Source organism: Hyperolius riggenbachi, chromosome 11 (assembly GCF_040937935.1).
Source record: "Hyperolius riggenbachi isolate aHypRig1 chromosome 11, aHypRig1.pri, whole genome shotgun sequence".
NCBI classification, from domain to species: domain Eukaryota; kingdom Metazoa; phylum Chordata; class Amphibia; order Anura; family Hyperoliidae; genus Hyperolius; species Hyperolius riggenbachi.
The window spans coordinates 127,617,197-127,639,036 of record NC_090656.1 but is presented as its reverse complement, the minus strand read 5'-3'; the positions used below and the strand labels follow the sequence as shown (position 1 = coordinate 127,639,036).

Here is a 21,840-nt window from a genome sequence, read left to right as displayed (position 1 = left end):
CCGTACCTGTTGGATGCCACAACAAACAACTGCTGACGTCTAGTTTATTGCCCTCTCATGTTGACCTATGCTCTGTGTGTATAACCCTGGCAGTGGAAAAGGGAAGGCCTTTCATTTATATTGTTGAAGTATTTCCTCTTGTTTGTGCTTACAAATACCCAAACAGGTTTAGGTTCATTTGTGAATTTTAAAAAGCGAGATTTTCTTTCAGACTGGTTGAGCATGTGAACAGGGCCGGCGCTACCATTAAGGCAAAGGAGGCAGCTGCCCCAGGGCCCCAGAGCTTGTAGGGGCCCCCAGTGGCTACAAGAGGAAAAAAAAAATTTCAAATCGGCCTTATAGTTTTTGAGAAAATCGATTTTAAAGTTTCAAAGGAAATAAAACACATTTAAAAACCTACCGACTTTAATGGTTAATAGCAAATCCACCTTAAATGCTAGAAACCCTAAATTTGCAGGATATGTTAAGGAGATCATTGGGAATAAGAGGAAAAAACAATTTTTCAAAAAGACCTTATAGTTTTTGAGAAAATCGATTTTAAAGTTTAGAAGGAAAAAAATATACTTTTAAATGCGGTAAATGTCACTTTTAGCAGCAAACCTAACGGTAGTGTAATTTTACATGTATCAAAGGAAGGCGCAATAAATTTCCTGACGGGGTTTCCAGGGGGTCCATACGCAGCCGCAGCGCTTTGGCCATGGATCGCTATACAGCCGCAATATGGCTGTATGAAGATCCCTGGCATTTTTTCCTATTTTCCCAATTTTTTTTATGTTTAGAGTGTGGGAATTAAAAAAAAAAAAAAAAAAATTATGTGGGGTCCCCCCTCCTGAAACTTTTTAACCCCTTGTCCCCCATGCAGGCTGGGATAGCCAGAATGTGGAGCTCTGACCGATTGGGACTTCACACCCTGACTATACCAGCTGCAAAAAAGGTCCCCTAATGCCGCTTTTTGTTCCGTGGTATATGTTGGGGGGGCCCCCCAGGTTTATTTTGCCCTGGGGCCCCATTGTTGCTTAAACCAGCCCTGCATGTGAAATGAACAGAGGCAAGGCATTTATTTTAATCAGTACCAGTGACACCACAATGTGCACCTATGCTGGATGTTAAGAGGTGTTCTTTTAAGTTTCCAGTGAGAGTGGAATTAAAATGTTATGTAGTGAAACACTTACAAAAAGTCTGTTCTTTTACAATCCAGCTCCACTTTATGGTTTGTAGAGAAGACACTTTTAAATTGAACCTGAGGAGAGAGTGATGTGGAGGCTGCCATATTTACACCTTTTCAACAATACTAGTTGCCTGGCAGTCTTGTTGATTTTCTGGTTTCAGTAGAGTCACAACCCTGAAACAATCATGCTGCTGATGCAGTTAGAGTTGAATCAGAGCACCTGATCTGCATGTTTGTTCTGTGGCTAAAAGTATCATTCAGTGGATCAGCAGGACAGCCAGGCAACTTACATTGTTTAACCACTTCCCTACCCTGGGGTTTTCCCCCTTAAAAACCAGAGCAATTTTCTACATTTCACACTCCTACCATTCATTAGCCAATCATTTTATCACTACTTATCACACACAAATGATCTATACCTTGTTTTTTCTGCCACCAATTAGGCTTTCTTTGGGTGGTACTTCTTGCTAAGAATCATAATATTTTCTATACATTTTAAAAGTAACATTATTATTATTATTATTATTATTATTATTATTATTATTATTTCTCAGTTTCCAGCTACTATAGTTTGAAAATAAAAGTTGCTACTGTAAGTTAAACCAACGCATTTTATTTGTCCATTCGTCCTGGTTATTACAATACTTAAATTTCAATCCTAGTACAATGTATGGCGACAAAAAATTATTTGGAAATAGAGTGCAATGTTTCATTTAGAGTTGATATTTTTTTTTTCCCCTCCTTTATAATTTTATTCCCCCCCCCCCCCCCCAGCTAGCCAGATGTGTATCTTTATCTCTTTACACCCCACAAAAAACTGTCTGGATGTGCTTGTTCATTCCCCTCCCCATATCCAGGTGTGTGCCACTTTATCCCCCCCATGGATATCCAGTGTTTATACTGCCCCCCACCCCCACCCCAATAGATCACAAGGCGTTCCTTTAGACCTTTAGAGATCTCTCTTTCCCCCCACCCACCCTGCAGAGATTGGTGCAGGGAAGCATTGTACAATAGAGAACTCTCATCTAATCTTGTTCCTGCGGCGGCGATCAGGCTCCCCTCCATTGACAGCCTCTATGTGCAGAATGGATAGGGTCCCGGCTTAATGATGTCATCAAGACGGGACTCGATCCATTCTGCGCATAGAGGCTGACAGAGGTACTGAATGGAGGCGAGCCCGATCGCCGCCGCAGGAACAAGAAGGGGTGAGAAATCTACTTAGTAATCATCCATGCTGTTTGATCGCAGCATGGAAGAGGAGGGTGGGTAATTACAGGGGAATGGGTGGGGGATCGGACACCTGGGAGGGGATCCATCATTAGTGTAGTTAGAGGGTGGGAGGGTTGACGAGCCCAAGTACGTGCTAGCACGTGCGCTGTGCTCATTTAAAGGGGGAAACCTACAGTGCTTTGCAAAAGTATTCGGCCCCCTTGAAGTTTTCCATATTTTGTCATATTACTGCCACAAACATGAATCAATTTTATTGGACTTCCACGTGAAAGACCAATACAAAGTGGTGTACACATGAGAAGTGGAACGAAAATCATACATGATTCCAAACATCAGGCTGCAAGTTGCCTGATGAGTGCTAATGACTAAATAGAGTGCACCTGTGTGTAATCTAATGTCAGTACAAATACAGCTGCTCTGTGATGGCCTCAGAGGTTGTCTAAGAGAATATTGCCTCTTTGTTGACATTTTCCTTCACTGTGGGCACTCTTGCGTGGGCATCCTGTGCAATTCTGTCAGTTGACACTGCCAGTGGTTTTATGCTTGCAGTTTAACAACTAAAAGCTTCTGAATTTTGCACACAATGCAGATATATCAGCAAGTTGCAATGTGAACATAGAACCCAGGACAATGTAAACTGCCCACTTCAATTGTATAGGATGTCCATGCGAGTGTGTTCTGCCTGAAAGTGTGAGCCCTGCCTAAAGCTGTGTACACACGCAAGATGAAACGCTGCCGAGGTGGCCAACAACTGCAACCTGTACCGGAAATCTAGTGTGTGTACAGCGGCCCCAATGCCTCAGCCAGCAATCGGCCTAAGCGGAACAATTCGGCTGTGAGCATTGTTCTCCCCACTCACCCGCCCACCACATGTCACTCCTCCACCACTCTGTCAGCATTTAGGGAAGTCAAATTTTAGAAGTGGGTTAAGGGAAACAACTGTGTTGCATACAATTTTATGTGATTATTTGATGAACTGAATGATACCTAAAAGCTCTCCATTAGAAACCATGCAGTACAGTATATATAGTATTGCTTCCTTTTTAAAATAAAGCAGACAAAGAGGAATGATTTGCATGGCTACAACCACTGTCCTAAAGTGATGCATTGTGGGTGTTTTTGCCAAGGAAAACTTATTAAGTAATGTTAATACTGTACTAACAATGGAGTCTGAGATGGCAGCTTTCCTTGTCTTTCTCATGATGGGCATTTTGTATTCGTTTTTCTGTTAAGTACAAAGCAGTTAGAGTTAAAGTAATTTGTCCACATCTAAGGCTTGGGTACACTCACTAGATGGTTCTGGACTAAATCAGCAGGTTGGTATACATATAATTAAGACAATTGGAAGTTTAGGTGCAGGGTGAAACCGATAAACTGCTCACCCTGCTCCTGCAAAAGTTCTGGCGGCGTTAATCACTATTCAAATTACACTGTTTTTAAAGTAATTTGGGCTCTGTCTTCTGATGGCGTCTAAATTGCTGCCTTTGACAAGAATCTAGCTAGTGTACGGTGGCCCCCATGCATCAGCGAGAGATCCAGCCTGCTAGATCATTTCAGTTGCATGCAGGCCGAGGCTATTTAGTGTTCTCCCCAGAATTTTTTCCAGCTGGGTGGCATGGAAAAGTAGCCAGGTGGGGGGGGGGCACAATAGAAGTAGGGCTGGTGCAACTCTGCTTACAGCATAGGAGGAGGGTGAGGAGGCGAGCCGATGACAGCCGGGTGTAACACCCGGCTAAAAGAGCCTGGGGAGAACACTATTTTTCTCCACCTTACCTCTTCTAATCCGTTGTGCGCATCACTGTCATCCCTTTACTCTCCCCCTCTCGATAGAAACAGAACATATCGCTATCCTGCACAGAACACATTGCTACCCTGCAGGCTAGAGATGTGTCTGTACAGCACTCGAACTATCACCCATGGGATTGAGTCCTAATCCCTGTGGTCGGCAGTCCGCATATGCTTGTACAAGGCGGCCTACAGACCTCTAGTTGGATGTTTTTCATTTGAGCCCAACTTCAGCCTCTCCATCTCTCTGCTGTACAGATGAAATAGGAATCGGTTGGTTTGCATTTTCCCTGTTAACTATTGTATTTCCTTGATCTATTATAGAGGTCTGCTGGTTCTGCCCTGTTTGTTCAAAGGACAGAATCAAGTTTGCACAATCATTTTCATAAGAGTTAAAGGACAACTGAGGTGAGAGGCATATGGAGGCTGCCATATTTATGTCCTTATATGCAATACCAGTTACCTGGCTGTCCTGCTGATCCCTCTGCCTCTAATATTTTTAGCCATAGACCATTCATAGATGTCAGATCTGACAAGATTAGCTGCATGCTTCTTTCTGGTGTTATTTAGACACTACTGCAGCAAAATAGATCAACAGGGCTGCCAGGCAACTGATATTGTTTGAGGAAATAAATATGTCAGCCCTCATATACTTCTCACTACAGCTGTCCTTTAATTTTGTCCTCAGCTTGATTGTGTACTATTGCTAAAGGGTGGTGGGGGAACAGAGCTGCATGGGAGTAATGTCATGTGGGAGCCGGGTGAATTAGAGAGAATAAGGGCTGGTTCACACGGGCTTCTGCCCAGCTTTCGCTCGGCGCCACGTTCAAATGCCGGCGTTTAGACGGGTAGCGTTAAAGGCTAGCAGTTCTGGTCTCTGCTATTGTTTCCTGGCGTTTACCGCCTCTGAAAACAACATGTTGCTTTCGAGACTAGAAGCAACGCCGGGATCTACCGCCAGGCTTTCATGAAAGCCTGCAAAAGCCAGCTCTAAACGCTCCAATTTACTTGAATGGGACGGCAGTAGATCCCAAGAAACGCTACATCTTAAACGCCACAAAAACGCCTGTGTGAACCAGCCCTAAAGCTCTTGGCAGATGATCCACTATTGTGTGTACTGAACTTTGAACATAATATTGGTTGGTGAATGTAGACTGATCCATAAGACTGTAGAGTCCTCCTAGCAATATAATGTCCTCTCCTGTTTACCTAATGTTTGTTTTCCCTTGCATCACTCTCCTGACAGCTGGCCGGTCTTGCTGTAATGGCTGTAGGAATTTGGACACTTGTTCAGAAAAGTGACTTCATTAGCCTGCTGCCCTCAAGCACCTATGCTGCGACTGCTTACATCCTGGTTGTTGCTGGAGGCATTGTCATGGTAACTGGGATCCTCGGATGCTGTGCCACTTTCAAGGAGAGGAAAAGCTTGCTGAAAGTTGTGAGTTTCCCACCGATTTAATACCTATATGTACAGTATATCGTAGAAACGTCTTCTTCTTTTGTGAGCAGTTTTCTTTTCTTTTGGACAGTGATGAAAGGTTAGAGCAGTTGTCATGTTGATATTGTTGTCAGAGTTCCATTTACGGAGATTTCTGTTGATTTCCTGTCTCAACGACAGAGTAGGAGCTAAGGTGAAATCTCTGCAGTGACAACAAAGACCACACTAAAAGCCTTTTTCTTAGCTGTGTAGTAGAGGAAGGGTTTTGAGCAGTGGTGTCAAACTCAAATACAAAGTGGGCCAACATTGAACACTGAGACCAAGTCGCGGGCCAATCTCAATGTATAATGGCCTCCCCCCGCCCTTAAAATGTATCTTGTGTCTAACTGCCCCCCTCACTCCCCTATACAGTTCCCTGGTATCTAGTGCTCCTCCTGCTTCCCCTATACAGTTCCCTGGTGTCTAGTGGCGCCCCTGCTTCCCATATACAGTTCCCTAGTGTCCCCCCTCCCTCCCCTATACAATTCCCTGGTGTTTAGTGCCCCCCTCCCTCCCCTATACAATTCCCTGGTGTCTAATGGCCCTCCTCTACTCCCCTATACAGTTCACTGGTGTCTAGTGGCCCTCCCTCCCTTATACAGTTCACTGTTGTCTAGAAGCCCCCTCCCTCCCCTCCCTACAGTTTCCTGGGGTCAAGTGCTTTCCCCCTTGTCACAGGATCCCTCGTGGCCGGAACGCAAATTGCCTTCCAATCGGTTTCAGCACACAAACCATGCGAGCTGTGGTCGCGATCGGTGCACAGAAACCGACGGAATTTGGGCAGCAGCCCGACCAGAAGGGAGCCTGTGAGTTACGGTAATTACAAATTACACACTAATTCAGGGTATAACTGCCACCACCTCTGTTTCCTGAGACAGAGGAACTCACTGACTGAGCCTAGATCTATAAATAAAACGGTTAAACACACTATTCTGTCTAGCTAGCAACAATACAATAGTAGCGTCTCTTCAGAGACTCGGGTTCAGTTTCTGTGTATGGCTGAATAATAGGGTAGCGGAATAAACAAACTGACGTTAGCGTCGGTTTATTGAAAAGCAATATAAATAATTAATATATACAGAAAATCATTAAAAGCAACTATTATGGAAACATTAATAGCCAGTATGAAAATAAAAAAAGGGAGAAAATACTTAGTTCGTGGAAAGATGTCCGTTCTGCGAAAACTTGTAAAGTTCCTTGTTTCAGTTCAAAGTTTAAACAAACCAGGTGCCAGCATGTCCTCAAGCTGGCAAGGATATAATCAGGATGATGTTCAAAGTGGAGGACACTGAGTTTGGCTCCTCTGTCATTCTTATGCCCCTAATCCAGTAGGAGGGAGTGAGGGCGGGAGCCACACAACCCCTTAGAATAAGAGAGGAGTCCTAGCCTTGTCCTGAAGACCAGAAATCATATCTAACCGTATATGGGCTCTATCTCACAGAACCGTACAGGTCAGGGCAGATTTACTAACATTTTCAGATTCGTCCCGATTTACCCAGCGCCCTGATACCAGACATGAGGGGTAGGACTCCTGTGGTATTATCAGGGCACTTTCGAACTGCCTAACTGGCAGTCTTTACCTCAGAATGTTCTGAAACTTTCTCAGAACCAGCGCCAGACCAGGCCCAGCATGCTCTGTTAGTTTGGAGGGTCTGCCAGCCTGGCAATACAGGAAATATGACACATAGCAGTTTATGGAATATTATATACATCTGGGATTTACAGCAGGTTGTTCCTAGGTGAAGGCTCTTTTGAAGCTTGGGGGCAGCAAGCTTTGTGTCAGCTCCCCTGCTGGGATTGTAGCCAGAGAGTCTGACTTTTTCCCAAATTAATTGGTTCTGCCATGTTGCTTATGAACTTTATCTGATGGATGGGCCATTAGCACAGCTGGGGGCTGGGGACACTCTGCAGCAGGCTCCTGCCTTTTGGTGGAAGGAAGTAGAAAAACAGTCTTTTAAACTAAGAAATGTCAGTTTTTGATCGCTTACCAGGACTGCGCAAATCTGACCAGGAAATTAGAAAAATCGACTGCGAATCTTCTAGATTCGCCCACGTTTCTCACGGCTGTTCCGTGACACCACCCTACACCTAAGGTACTGCTAGTTCTCTGCTGAGGGGAAGAGAGAGCCCAGATTCTATCGATCGGGTGGGGGGATCCCCTTCAATGGTGGCTATGTGGGCGGGGGGATCCCCCTCTGTACGGGCGGGGGGATCCACCCTTCAATGGTGGCTATTTGGGTGGCCTATCCCCCTTCTGCCCCCTCTCTCCCGATTTCTTCCCCCCCCCTCCCGTCTCAGCCCGTTGAGTAATTGGGTGTATTCACCCGAGGGCTTACTCCAGCGACGGCTGCGGCGTACACCCTCCTCCATCTCCGAAGTCTTGTTCTCCGTACAGTTACATTACAAGACTTTGTGACGTCACCAAGTCTCGTAATGTAACTGTACGGAGAGCGAGATTTCATAGATGGAGGAGGGAGTGCGCTGCAGCCGTCGCTGGAGAAAGCCCTCTGGTGAGTACACCTAATTACACAATGGGCTGAGACCCGGGGGGGGGGGGGGGTGTCAGGAGGGGGGGGGGAGAAGGGGGATATAGAACGCCAGGGTGAGAGAATCGATTGTGATCGCATTTTTTTCACGGGCGGTTCAAGGACACGTCTGCAGCCACGCAACCGTCCGTGACACCCCTCCCTCCCCCATATGGCTTTCCTGGTGATCTAGGGCAGGGGTCAGGAACCTTTTTAGCCATAAATGCCACATATTTTAAAATGTAATTCCGTGAGAGCCATACAATGTTTTAAACTGGGACAGTAGGGCTCACGTTCCTGTTGCCATGGAGATGTGTATACAATTGATCTCCCAGGCAGCGGAAGTGTCAGACACGTCTTCAGCTTCTCTTGGTTTTCAGCAACATTAGCAATTTCCCCGAGAGCCAGACAGGAGAAATACTGACAGCTTGTACAATTATCTAGCTGACTTGTGAGGTTGATTAACTTTGTAGGACGAGATCCCCGCACTTTGGCCCAATAGGCTGCCTGTCAAGTGACAGGCAGCCTATTGGGCCAATCACAGTGTGGGGATCTCGTTCTACAAAGTCACAGGACCTGAAAGGGTCCAAAGTGGGACAATGGGAGCAGCTGTTCGTTTTGGGGTAGCGCGACTAAGTTTGTAGTGCATGCTACAGCAGTAGTGTGCCTACTTTGAAATTGCCACACTAAAGCTATGCTGCTTGAGCAGTGTAGCTTAGTGAATCAACCTGTTGATTTGTATGAGAGCCAGATGTAGCCATCAAAAGATCCACATCTGACTCCAGAGCCATAGGTTCCCTAACCCTGATCTAGGGCTTCACCTCCAATATAGCTTCCCTGGTAGTCTAGAGAGGGCCAAACATAATGCAAAGTGGGGAAACCACTTGGGGGCCAAATTTGATGGCTCCGAGGGCCGGATATGGCCCACAGGCCGGAGTTTGACATGTATGGTTTAGAGCACTTGTGAGATTGATTGTTTGTATTTTCCTTGCTGTCTCTAAAAGTATTGCTCTTTTCCTGTTACAATAACTGGATCTTTAAGAACAGAAAACAAATTGTCAGTTTAACGCATTGTTAAAAATATATACATTATATATTCTATATCGGCAAGGAGTCCTTGGGCAAGACTCCATACGGGTCTGTTTCCACTGTAGCTGGCATGTATCTCAGAGATCGCATCCGAATCCACCTAGCTATGCCATGCACAGCTATAGGAATAGGCATGCAAATTTTTATTTACTTTTTTTAATTTCCCTTCCTACATGCGCATTGGACAGCAGACTGTTGATTTCATTAGGCTGCATTTCACTAGTAAAATTTGCATGAGGGAAAACGCATCAAATCGCCACTAATGGAAACAGGCCCTTAGGGCTCGTTCACACCAGGCATGATTATGCCCGTTTTGACGCAGCATGTATCGTACACAGTTTTCAAAGTGAAGTCAAAGTCCATAGACATTTACCTTTCACATCTAGCACATTATAGTGTTCCGTTGCGATGTAACGCCACCGGGAACATTTAATCGCACAACGCAAGTGATTTCCTGTTGAATCAATTAGTACTAGCACCACTGATTCATGCTAAAACACAACTTCCTGCTGTTATGCCGTGTGTTGTAACGCATGCACGCTAGCCGGGTTCGTGCATGTGTTGGCTAGTTGGAAATGGCCCTAAGGCCTCTTTTACAATACAGTAGAATCTCGTTATAGTAAACTCTGGATATAGTAAACTCAGTCCTCAGGTCCCAGCATCTGTATAAATATACAATGTATGAACAATTCTGATATAGTAAACTACTTTTCCTGGTCCCTTGGTGGAGTTTATTGTAAAAGGATTCTACTGTATACGCTGAATATTTTGTTTTAACTTTATATAGCAGAGCATTGTAAATAAAGTTAAAACGTGTATAATGTGAACTCCGCCATAGGGAATCAAGAAGATTACCTTGCACATCAGTTCATTCAGGTATAACGGACAGCAGCTGATAAGTCCTATTGAGCTCGCCCTTAGTAGCTTTAGCTCCCAAGCTCTATGCTCCCTTCAGAAGAAAAGTGCTATAAAAATGTTAACATTATTATTATAACCCTGTTCAAAGCTTTAAAGGGAACCAGGAACATTAGAGAAAACACCTTCCCTGCTCTCTGTTTCATTCTTCACTGTTCAGCTTACTTCTGATCAGCCTTGGTAAAATCCCCGACTGAGCATTCAGTCTGGCTTTGCTCAGGAATCATTATAGCAGAGTCTGTCTTCTGTGATGTCCTTTCAAGCCCAAGCATGCCCCCTTCTGGCTCTGCTCAGGAATCCTTATAGCGGAGTCATTATAGCAAAGCCAGACTGAATGCTCAGTTGGGGATTTTATAGGGGCTGATAAGAAGCAAGCTGAACAGTAAAGAATGAAACAGAGAGCAGGGTAGGTGTTTTCTGTAATGTACCTACTGATATATATGGTAAAATACATGAGGGTGCTTCGTCTCTGGTTAACTTTAAGAAATCTTATTGGCTGGCATGTTATTTTGAAGGTGCTAGTTTCAGAGATGCTGTGCCACTTCTGGATTCAATACTGAGGAGGTTACTGACCCCGTCAGGTACTGAGATGCAGTGACATGCTTGTTCTGTGTCAGTGCTACATGCATAGTATTGGAGCTCACGCATTTTATATACATGCCTGTGGAGGCAGCTCTTTCATCTCTTCCAGTCAGTAATGTACAATATAAAATTAGCAATTTACTAGAGAACTCAGATCCCCCTGAAAAATTTGGAGAATGTGCAGGTAATTGTCCGAACTCTGTGCGTGCGAGTGCTAACATAATCTTCTTCAATTGCATTGTAAATGCATGTAGCCAGGCAGCCGCTGTTTGCCTAGGTACAGGTATAGGAAAGTTTTTGTATGAAGACTCTCATGTGGGCAGGTCCCTGTAATGGTGGTGTAATGTCAGGAATGTGAGTTTAGATTCATCAGTCTCCTTCTCCCCCCTGAGTGAGAGCCATTCACCTCTTCTCCAGGGAGATGCCATGTTACTGTTGGCTGTGGTGCCACCTGCTGGCAACACATGGTATTGGTAGATATTTTCTGCTGCCTTCCAAGACTTTTATGTTACAAATTCTCTTACTGGTTACCGCCTAAGTAATATCACACATTTGAATATACTAATCACTTAATCTGAGTGAATTTCACTGTTTATGCGGTAAATGTGTGATGTGAAATGTTTCCTCATTGTGACGATAATTATTATTTCTTTCCCCAGTACTTTATCCTGTTACTGTGTATATTCATCCTGGAGATTCTGGCAGGAATCCTGGCCTATATATATTACCAGCAGGTAAGTGGATGGCTTTCAGGAAAGCTAGGAAGATAGGAATGGTAGCTTCCAAACTTGATGTGACTTTTACTGATGCCAATGTGTTAATAGTGAACTCTCTGAGTACATTGTGTGTTTGTTCTGAATTATTTGTAGCCTGTTCAATCAGGGCTGTGGAGTCAGTCGAGGAGTTCGAGCTTTTTTTACTTGGAGTCGGTGGTTTCATAAACTGAGGAGGGGGAGTCGGATTATTTTTGTACTGACTCCAAAGCCCTGTGTTAAATAAGAGTGGATGAAGCCATGTCAATACATTATATGGCTTATGTCAGTTGAGCTTCACTGTGCCGGCAGTGAGCACAGGGCCCACTAAAAGATGTTGGGCCATAAGGCCACTCTCCTGAAGTCAGTTGCTGATTGTTTGGTCAGAGGCTTTCACACTGTTGGCCTGTTGGTCATCCTGTAGGGCTCTGACACGGTTTATCCTGTTCCTTCTAGCCCAAAAGTGCAGATCTCTGTCCTGCTGATGGGTTAAATCCTTTCTACAGCCCTGTCCAGCTCACCTGGAGTAATCATAAAGCAAGGAAATGATCCAGGCACCAACTCAATCCGCTTGGTTTAATTATGTCAGAAATCCACAACTAAGCATAGTTAGTTGCACATCGTGCAAAACAAAGTGCAGACAGGTGGTGGTGAGTGCAGGGGGATGAGAGAAGTTGTGCGTCCCTTGGGATGCTTGCATGCTTATCTTGGTGCCGAGACAAACATGCATGTAAGCGCCCTGAAGGACTCAAAACTGCTATACCACCACCTGTCTGCACTTTGTTTTACACAATGTAAAACACGTGTTTACCTATGCTAGGATTTCTGACATCATTAAACCATGTGGATTAAGGAGTTGGTGCTTGGATCAATTATTTGCTTTATGAATACTGAATTTTGTCCGACTTGAGATCTGTGAGAGCACTTACAATCCATAGTGTGAATCGTGCGATGCGGTCTAGGGCCAAGCTTTCATTTCTTCGTATACTAAACTCTCCTAGAGTAACTGCAAAGCTTCTGGCAATGGCACGTATTGATGTACCATACTGAAAGAGTTGGACTGTGGGGAACCTCTGTAGGGTCCAACTATAAACTTGTGCTACCAGTAGTGACACTGATTGTCGCCAAATGCGAAAATAGTTGAAAAAACAGAACGGGAAAATGCGCAGTACACTTCACTCCACGTGCAAATGATAGCGGCACTCGCGCAAACGCAGTAGAGGATGACCTCGCAAGCTGCTGCGAGGGAGATGTTGGCTGCAAGGGGCTGGAGGAAGCCGCCTGGATATTGTCTTGAACTGACAGGATTACTAGCCCAGGAGTTTCATTGACTTGGTGCTATGCTCTGATTAAAGGGTTGCCTCTAAATCTCAGTAGTAAACAGCTTTTGAAAATTTAAAGGACAAGTGTAGTGAGAGGGATATGGAGGATGCCATATTTATTTCCTTAGATGCAGAGGACCAGCAAGATAGCCAGGCAACTGGTATTGCTTATAATACATTTAGCCATAGACCCTGAAAAAGCAAGCAGCATATCAGGCATTTCTGACATTGTCAGATCTGACAGATTAGCTGCATGCTTGTTTCTGGTGTTAGACACTCCTGCAGCCAGATAGATCAGCAGGGCTGCCAGGCAATTGGTATAGCTTCAAAGTAAATAAATATGGTAGCCTCCATATTCCTTTCACTACAGTTGTCCTTTAAGCCCACACAGCCCTAAACAGTAGTAATGTGTCCATTTTTTGTTTCTCTTTATTCTGGATGTCTTCCCCATGACTGTAATTTTCCTCTACATTTAATTGGAGGTTGGATTGTTGTTTGCATACACCCCCAGGGCAGCAATGGTGTCATTCAGTTTTATTTGGTTAAGTAAGAGGGCGCATGTGACAGCACGCTCATGCATGGTAAATCGCTAATTACACAGTGCTTGCCGGCTCCCCAGACTGCAGACTCTGCACACCACCACACCTGCCAGGGATTACAAGGTGGCTGTCAGGCTATGAATGTTTATTTAGGTTTATCCTGGTACCGAGAGGCCCATATGGGTGTTGTGCAGTTTCCTCAAGATACATTTTCCAGCACCACTATGGGAAGGATTCAGTTAGTTACAACAATTTCAAAAACGTATTACGGTAAGTCAGGAGGCTGATTTCAGATTACCTCAGGTTATATGTTTCTATACACCTACCCCAGCAGTTTCTGATGTTTGCTGGAGGTACAGCTAACAAGCCACTCTATGAAATTATCTAGGATAAAAAGATCTCAGGAGTGTGAGATTGGTACAGGACATACAGGATGTTGATTGAGCAACGCAGATTGGTCATTGGTGTGTGGCATGATGCTGACTGGCCACTACCATGTTGATGGATGACTACTGGATGCTGGCATGTTTTACGGTGCCGAGTGTGTGCTGGTGCGTTGCACAAGGCCCAAAGAATGACCTATATATTGTAGAAGCATTTTACTGCATCATCCTATCAGTCCTTCATTCATTACTGCCCACTCCATGAGATGCCTAATTTATATTCAGACTGCAAGTATTGGCGCATTTGTTTCTGCCATCATGACTGACCTTGTGTACTGCCTGCAGCCCTCTCCCAGCTCACATAGGTGTTGCACTGGCTGAACCCCCCCTGCATGTTATTATTTTCAGTTGATGTGTAGAATATACTGTGCAGAATACCTGTGCATTTACTCGGGCAGCCATACAGAATGCAGCTGCTATTTATCGTATGAAAGATAGATGAGATGAAAACCAGCCATATTTTTCCCTATCCCCCTTACTTCTGTGAGCTGCAGTGTGTTAACTGTTCATCTATCCAGCTTCAGACCTGCATCTCAGGAGGTAGCAGCAGCATTGGTTGCACTATTATACAGCGGTTTAACCAGATTCCTTTCTCCCCCACTCATGCCTGCTGCGTATGTATGTGTTTATATATTGTGCTTAACTCTTGCTGTGTCCCTGTCTCTCTTTCCATGCCGCAGTGTACTCCGTTCTGCTCACAGGTAACAAATCTTCCTGCCTTCTTATCTTAGGACCTACCACATGCTGCCTGAGTTTTCTAAAGCTCCAGTAATGAACATGCACAAACGGAGGCCACGTTATCTCAAAATCCCATTTGTATTTATTTGTTGATTTAGAACATATCCGCATTTTCATATAGGATCAAATAATTAGGGCTTAAAGGGATACTTAAGTCAAAAAAAAATATTTTTACTCACCCGGGGCATCCCTCAGCCCCCTGAAGCTGTATGGTGCCCTCGCAGCCCCGCTCCGATCATCCTGTCCCCGCCGGCGGCTACTTCCGGGTTCGGCGACAGCCGCCGACAGGCTGGGAACGCGAGTGATTCTCCGCGTTCCCAGCCGCTATATCACCCTCTATGCTGCTATAGCGTATAACATATACACTATAGCAGCATAGAGGGTGATATAGCGGCTGGGAACGCGGAGAATCACTCACGTTCCCAGCCTGTCGGCGGCTGTCACCGAACCCGGAAGTAGCCGCCGGCGGGGACAGGATGATCGGAGCGGGGCTGCGAGGGCACCATACAGCTTCAGGGGGCTGAGGGATGCCCCAGGTGAGTAAAAATCTTTTTTCTTGACTTAAGTATCCCTTTAAGATTATACAATTTATTTATTTTTTTATTAAAAATGACCAGATGTGAGAGGAATATGTAGGCTGCTATCTGTTACCTTCCCTTATACCCTTATAAACCATGCCAGTTGCCTGGCTGTCAAGCTGAGCTCTTGGCTTTAGCTGTTTGTAAGCCACACACACCTGCAGCAGGCATGCAGCCAGTGGAGTTGCACCCGAGTCAAAGCATCTGAACTGCATGCTTGTTCTGGGCCTGTGCCTTGCACGTATTAGAGGCAGAACATCCACACAGAAGTCAGGCAAGTGGCATTGTTTATATTAGAGAAAGATGGCAGCCTCCATATTTCTCTCTCTTAAAGAGAACCTGTACTGAGTAAAAATATTTAAAATAAACACATGAGGTAACTCCAAATGAACATTACATCCTAACTTCACCGTCAGTTCCTCTCAGCAGCTCACCATTTTCTTCTTACAGTGATCCCATCCAGTTCTGACAACATTTTGTCAGAACTGAAATATATCAGTTGCTGCCAGTTATATATCAGTTGCTGTCAGATACAGCTGAGAGGAGAACTGATGTGTCCATGTTTCCCTATGGCTCAAGTGGGCGAAACAGTGTGCTGACCAGAAAGCTGTTATGGGGTAATGGCCATTTTCAAAATGGAGGACGGAGAATTCTATTGATCACAGTGGACAAACAGGATGCAGGAGAGGAAAAATAGATTGAGGCGTAGACTGCACGGGAGGCAAGTATGACTTGTGTATGTTTATTTTGACTTTTAATTTTCAGTATAGGTTTTCTTTAAGGTTACCTTTCATTTACATGGTTTAAGAAGCAAGCAATTGGCCTCACTTTGGTGATCACATTGACTCAATCTGTGGACATTAGCAATGAACTCCTCGTAATAGAGTGAAGATGGTGAAATATATGAGGAATGCTGGGTGAGCTTACAGCAGGAAAGCTGTCTCAAGCAGAGATCCTGAGCAGTGTTTATTTGTCTCGGCAGATCAATGATGAACTGAAGCAGAGTTTAAAGGACACCATGACACAGAAGTACCAGCAGCCAGGAGAGGAGAAGGTGACCAGTGCTGTGGACAAGCTACAGCAGGAGGTGAGGGACACTTTGTGGATGGGTTTTATGTTCTTCTACATTCTCAGAGTTTATTAAATACTAAAGGTAGTCGCTGAGAGGGATTTTTATGGCCTGCCATAACCACTTGTCTTTCTTGCCTCTCGTTTAGTTTAAGTGCTGTGGAAGTAATAATTCCCTGGACTGGAAGGACAGCGTGTGGATTAGATCTCCGGCTGCTGACAGCCGTTTGGTCCCAGACAGCTGCTGCAAGACTGTTACTCCTAAATGTGGGGCTCGAGACCACCCTTCAAACATCTACAAAGTGGAGGTGAGACAAAGCCAGAAATCCTCAGCCTATTTGGGTGTTATCGCAAATATGTTTTAAGGATAATTGTAAAAAAGTTGACATCGCCTCACAAGTCATTTTGTCATGTAAAGTTAATCTACCTGTATATTGTAAATGAAAAAATTATTCAGCAATATCTCTGCTCTTTGTTAGTTGGCAACAGCAGCTCCTGGTCATGGAGGTCTGGAGGAGATGCATAGAGAACATTCTATAGAGTATATGCACATTTAGTAAAAATCAGAATATTCTGAGGAGCTGCTTTAAATTTATCATGGCCAGTGCAATTGAAAGTGGAGCAAAAGCAAAGCAAAGCAGTTTAGAGCTACTAACCAGAATTCTTATTTTGTTTCTGTGGAAACCTGATAGTTTGCTCCTAGAAACAGCTCACTATTTGCTCAAAATTTCCTTGAACCGGTCTTAATTAATCTGACTCTCTAAGCATTTCACAGCTACTGAAGTTAGTGTATTTACTTACATTCACAATTATTCTATATACTAATAAAAGGATGTAATTATGCAAGGACACACGGCAGCCAGTTTACAGTTAAACTGCACAGATAGCATGCAGCAACTGCTCATTCAGCTGCTGATCTGCCAGAAATTGTGTATAATAAACAAAGGATATAGTTATGTCAATTAGTATAAAAATAGTAGCACTAGGGTATTGTGCCGTGTTAGCCATATACAGTATATAAAAGAGAGGTTGCTCTCCTTGTGGGTATCTTAGTCGCCAGCTGGGAGTGAATGTAAATCGTGCAATAAATCCTGTGCTTTCTATACACAGTCTCTGATCCACCTGAAAAATAAAACACTTTGGGCAGAGGTGGTGTAGGCATTGGTGGGCACCGCAGGCATTGGTGGGCACAGGCTTTGAGAGACAATAGGCTTTGGGCAGAGGTGGCGTTCATTCGTGTTGTAGGCAGCAATTATGGTGTGCACATGCAGGCACTGGTTTTCCCAGGCTTTGAGAAAGCGATAGTCTTTGGACAGAGGTGGCGTTCATTTGCGTTGTAGGCAGCAGTTGTGGTGTGCACCTGCAGGCTTTGGGTGGCAGTGGCATTCGTGTTGTAGGCGGCAGTTGTGGTGTGCACAGGCTTTAGGCGGAGGTGGCATTCATGATGTCTGTGTGGCGCTGTGAAGTGATGCTGGGTACACACGTTGCAATTTCCAGATCGACCCCGATACAGCCGTCGAGTTTGCATACTTAACATGAGTAAATCGACAGCTGTATCGATCGAGACCCGATCGAACATGTCGGAAATAATCGATCGACCAGGATCGAGCAGGAAATCACAATGTGTGTACCCAGCATTGGAATCCTGTCCGGAGGATTACACTGTCTGATGCATAGTAAAACTGTTTTCCCATTTGGTGTTGTTAGTGATGTAAATGTACCGGTTTCAATATTTTTTATTCAAAAAGTTTTTCAGAGAAAAATAACAGTCAAACATTTACATTTTGACAACATCAAATACAAGCTACATAATAAGCAGGATACATATTTTGAGGTATGGGTAATAATCACGAAGCGACAACAATCAGAAAAATTATAATGAATTAGTATTACAGAAATAGTATAATCATGCAATGGGTCTGATTGGTAAGTAAGTTTCCAAAATTTTACTCTCTGATCTATAAACTAACATCACTGAAAACTGATGCTCGGCTTTGGAGAAATAATAAGGGTATGGAGTAGAAATAATAAGGGTATGGGGTAGTGATGTAAATGTAATGGTCAATGACATGAAAATTGTATCAAGCTCAGAATTAAGCCAATCAAACTGGACAGGAAGTTCCTTTGGTTGACCTAATTTCAAGATGCATACAATTTAAATGTAAACTAGAATGAATAATTTATGGTGGCCTTAGAGATTGAGAGGAAAGTGTGATTTGAGATTGGTTCACACCTTGTGCATTTTACACACACTAACACCATCCTTCTGATTCCAGGGAGGTTGTATCACCAAATTAGAAGCCTTCATCCGATCTCACCTGCTAATTATTGGAGCTGTGGGCTTAGGTATTGCTTCTGTACAGGTAAGTCTCTACTGCAGAAATCTTTTGCTGAATCCGGTAACGTATTGTTTTGCTTTCCTGAATCAATCGATGAATGTGTACAAATGTGTCCATAACACATCCACAAACATGTAGATGTACAGAGGCGCCAAAAGGATAAAATATGCTAAAATGTTTAAAATATTCGGGTGGCGGCGGTGGACCGGCCACTCAGAAATAGACTCGATGCTGTCGCTTAAGATAAAGTCAATTTATTCACATACTCCATGAACAGAACCGCAACGCGTTTCACGGGTATATTCCCGCTTCCTCAGGCAATAAACACAGGAGTAGACAGTAGTCTCAAGGTCATGAATAGCGCCTCTGTGACAAACATGCCCATCTTTATAGAAGTCCTAAATCCCAAACATGGCAGCTCTGGTCTGCTGATTACAGTAGATTACTGGGATGCCTGTAGTCCTTATGAATAACTGCAACAATTGCTGACATTAGGCTGCTTTGTGTGGCCTGCGCTGGTAGGTGTCTGTTCAGATCAGGTGCTTGGACTCGTGCTAAAACCCTCTGAAGAAAAATGATAGGTGTATGACCGCTTTATTTTATGAGATGCTTCTGTTTTGTTCCCTCTTTTGATATACTGTACCTATTATGGTAAGGGCTCAATCACATGCACATCACGTGACGTTTTTGTGTTTTTTAAGATCTGGACACATATTAGTGCTGCCGGGCAGTGTGCAGTGTACATTTATATCCATAGGCATCACCACATTCCCATTATCTTTCAGTATTTTTGTGCTTATGCAATGCTTTGCTCACGTGGCAGTCCTTTAACTTTTGATTAGATTTCATTCAAAATCTATTAAGTGGCTTGCCCCCTTACAGACGCCATTTCCCTATACCCCTTCCTCAACCCTCACCAGGCTTGTTGGCCCAGACCGACCCCCCCCCCCTTCTCCCCACTACCCTTTGTATTGTCTGTTTTCCCCGTCCGCATAAGTATTTTGGGCACTTTATGAACAGAAGCTACTGTTATTTCCAAGTAATATGATTACTCTGTCATTCATGATCACTCTAAGTACAAAGTTTTGTATTATATGAGCTTTGTGGGTTTTTACCTCCTTTTCCTCTTGTTATCCGATGTTCATGTAAAAAATTTTCAAAATTTTCAATAAAAACTTTGAAACAAAAACGATTAAGTGGCCATCAAAGCAAAGATACACAAAAGTGGTGATTTCATTGTAAAACGACTAAATGATTTTTATCCTTTTCCGTTGACTCAAATTGGAGAAACAATTGAGAACAAAACAGCAGTTATTTATGATCTAATAGAGGCTTCAGATCTAGCTTTAATTACAGAGACATGGTTGGATCAGAACTCAGGACCCACTCTCGCAGCTGCGGTACCAGACAATTACTCAGTTTTACACTGTGAAAGGCAAAACCGCAAGGGCGGAGGATTAGCTCTGTGCTTCAAATCCAGTTTGAATATTAAACCCCTTGCTGTAGCCCCCACCCACTCTTTTGAATGTCTAGCAGCCCAGCTCTCAGTTGGAAAAAAAATAAACATACTGCTTGTCTACCGACCCCCTGACGCTGGCTCAGCTTTTCTCAAGGAAATAGCAGAACTTGTATCTTGCATAACACTGAAACACCCTAGGTGGATAATTCTTGGAGACTTTAACGCACGGGTCGATACACACTCTTCCCAATTTGGAACTAAGCTACTTCTCTCCATGAATGAACTGGGCTTCTCTCAAGCCGTCAACCTCCCTACTCACAAAAAAGGACACACTTTGGACCTCATTTTCCATTCAGAACTCCCAATATCCAATGTGGAAATTGATCCAGTAGTTTGGTCAGACCACCACACTGTCCACTTCTCCTTTACAGCACCGGCTACAAAACACCAAGTGAAAGAACTAATAAAATATCGTTCCTTGAAAGGTTTGACACCCCAACACCTTCAGAACAGCCTCAATCTAGGTGGACTGACAGATCACAACTTCGGCCTTGAATCCATGGTCCTTAAATATAACCACGATGTCTCAGCCGCTTTTGACGCCATAGCTCCCTTAAAGATTAAACGTTCCGCACCATTACATCATGCTCGCTGGTTTGACAACTCTATAAAGGAACTAAAGAAACAGGGACGCAGACTGGAACGAAGGTGGCGCAAACATCAGTCTCCTGATGACAAACTTTCCCTAATTGCTCACCTGAAAAAATATCAAACGATGATTAACAAAAAGAAGTCCTTATTCCTGTCTCACGAAATTGCAAATGCAGCCAACAGACCTGCCCAACTCTTCCGCACGGTTGACAGTCTCTGCAATCCATCTTGCAGGAAATCCAGCATCAGACTTTCACAGGAACTGTGCGAGAAATTTGCCCACTTCTTCTGAGACAAAGTCTCCTCCATACGATCTGCCATTCAATTCACAGCCCCAGAAACCCATGCAGAGCCATATAACAGGTGCAAAAATAGCCTACCACCATGGTCTGATTTTAAGGTAATCACTGAAAAAGACATCTTGGATATCCTCTCAAACCTTCGCCAGACTACCTGCGATCTGGACCCTGGCCCCACTAAGTTCATGTTGAAATGCCCTGAACTATTTACACCGGCATTCCACAAAATAGTCAACGGCTCCTTACAAGAAGGGTGGTTTCCCTCTACTCTGAAAGAAGCAATCGTCAGGCCTCTACTCAAGAAACCATCCTTAGACCCAGATGCTCTAAACAGCTACAGACCTGTCTCAAACCTCCCTCTGGGAAAGGTTATTGAAAAGGCTGTCTACCTCCAACTTGAAGCCAGGCTCTCCAGAAACAACATCCTTGACCCTCTTCAATCTGGTTTCAGGAAATATCACAGCTGTGAAACAGCCCTCATCCAGATTTGCAATGATCTGCTCATTGCAAGAGACAAGGGTCAATGTTCCATCCTGATTTTGCTCGACCTCTCAGCGGCTTTTGACACAGTCGATCATGAAATCTTACTCAACAGGCTACAAGAGTACTGTGGCATAGATGGCATTGTTCTCCGGTGGTTCAACTCCTTCCTGGCTGGCAGAACACAAAGGGTAGCCTTAGGGCCCTTCCTCTCCAACCCTGTACCACTAAAATACGGTGTACCTCAGGGCGCAATATTATCCCCTTTACTGTTCACCATATACATGCTGCCACTTGGAGAAATCATACAAAAACATGGCCTGACATATCATTGCTATGCTGATGACACCCAGCTATATTTGTCATTCAAACCTGACGTCACAGACCCTACTCCACAAATA

General features: G+C 44.1%; 1 protein-coding gene across 1 annotated transcript in view; it reads left to right on the top strand.

Annotated features, from left to right (window-relative positions):
* Positions 1 to 21,840, top strand: part of CD151 (CD151 molecule (Raph blood group)) — an 83,207-nt gene that overhangs the window by 50,036 nt on the left and 11,331 nt on the right. Inside the window, exons 3-7 of the mRNA XM_068261385.1 lie at positions 5,430 to 5,621; positions 11,431 to 11,505; positions 16,126 to 16,230; positions 16,361 to 16,519; positions 18,488 to 18,574. Of these exons, the coding sequence (XP_068117486.1) occupies positions 5,430 to 5,621; positions 11,431 to 11,505; positions 16,126 to 16,230; positions 16,361 to 16,519; positions 18,488 to 18,574 (618 nt within the window). The remainder of the gene's footprint in view (positions 1 to 5,429; positions 5,622 to 11,430; positions 11,506 to 16,125; positions 16,231 to 16,360; positions 16,520 to 18,487; positions 18,575 to 21,840) is intronic.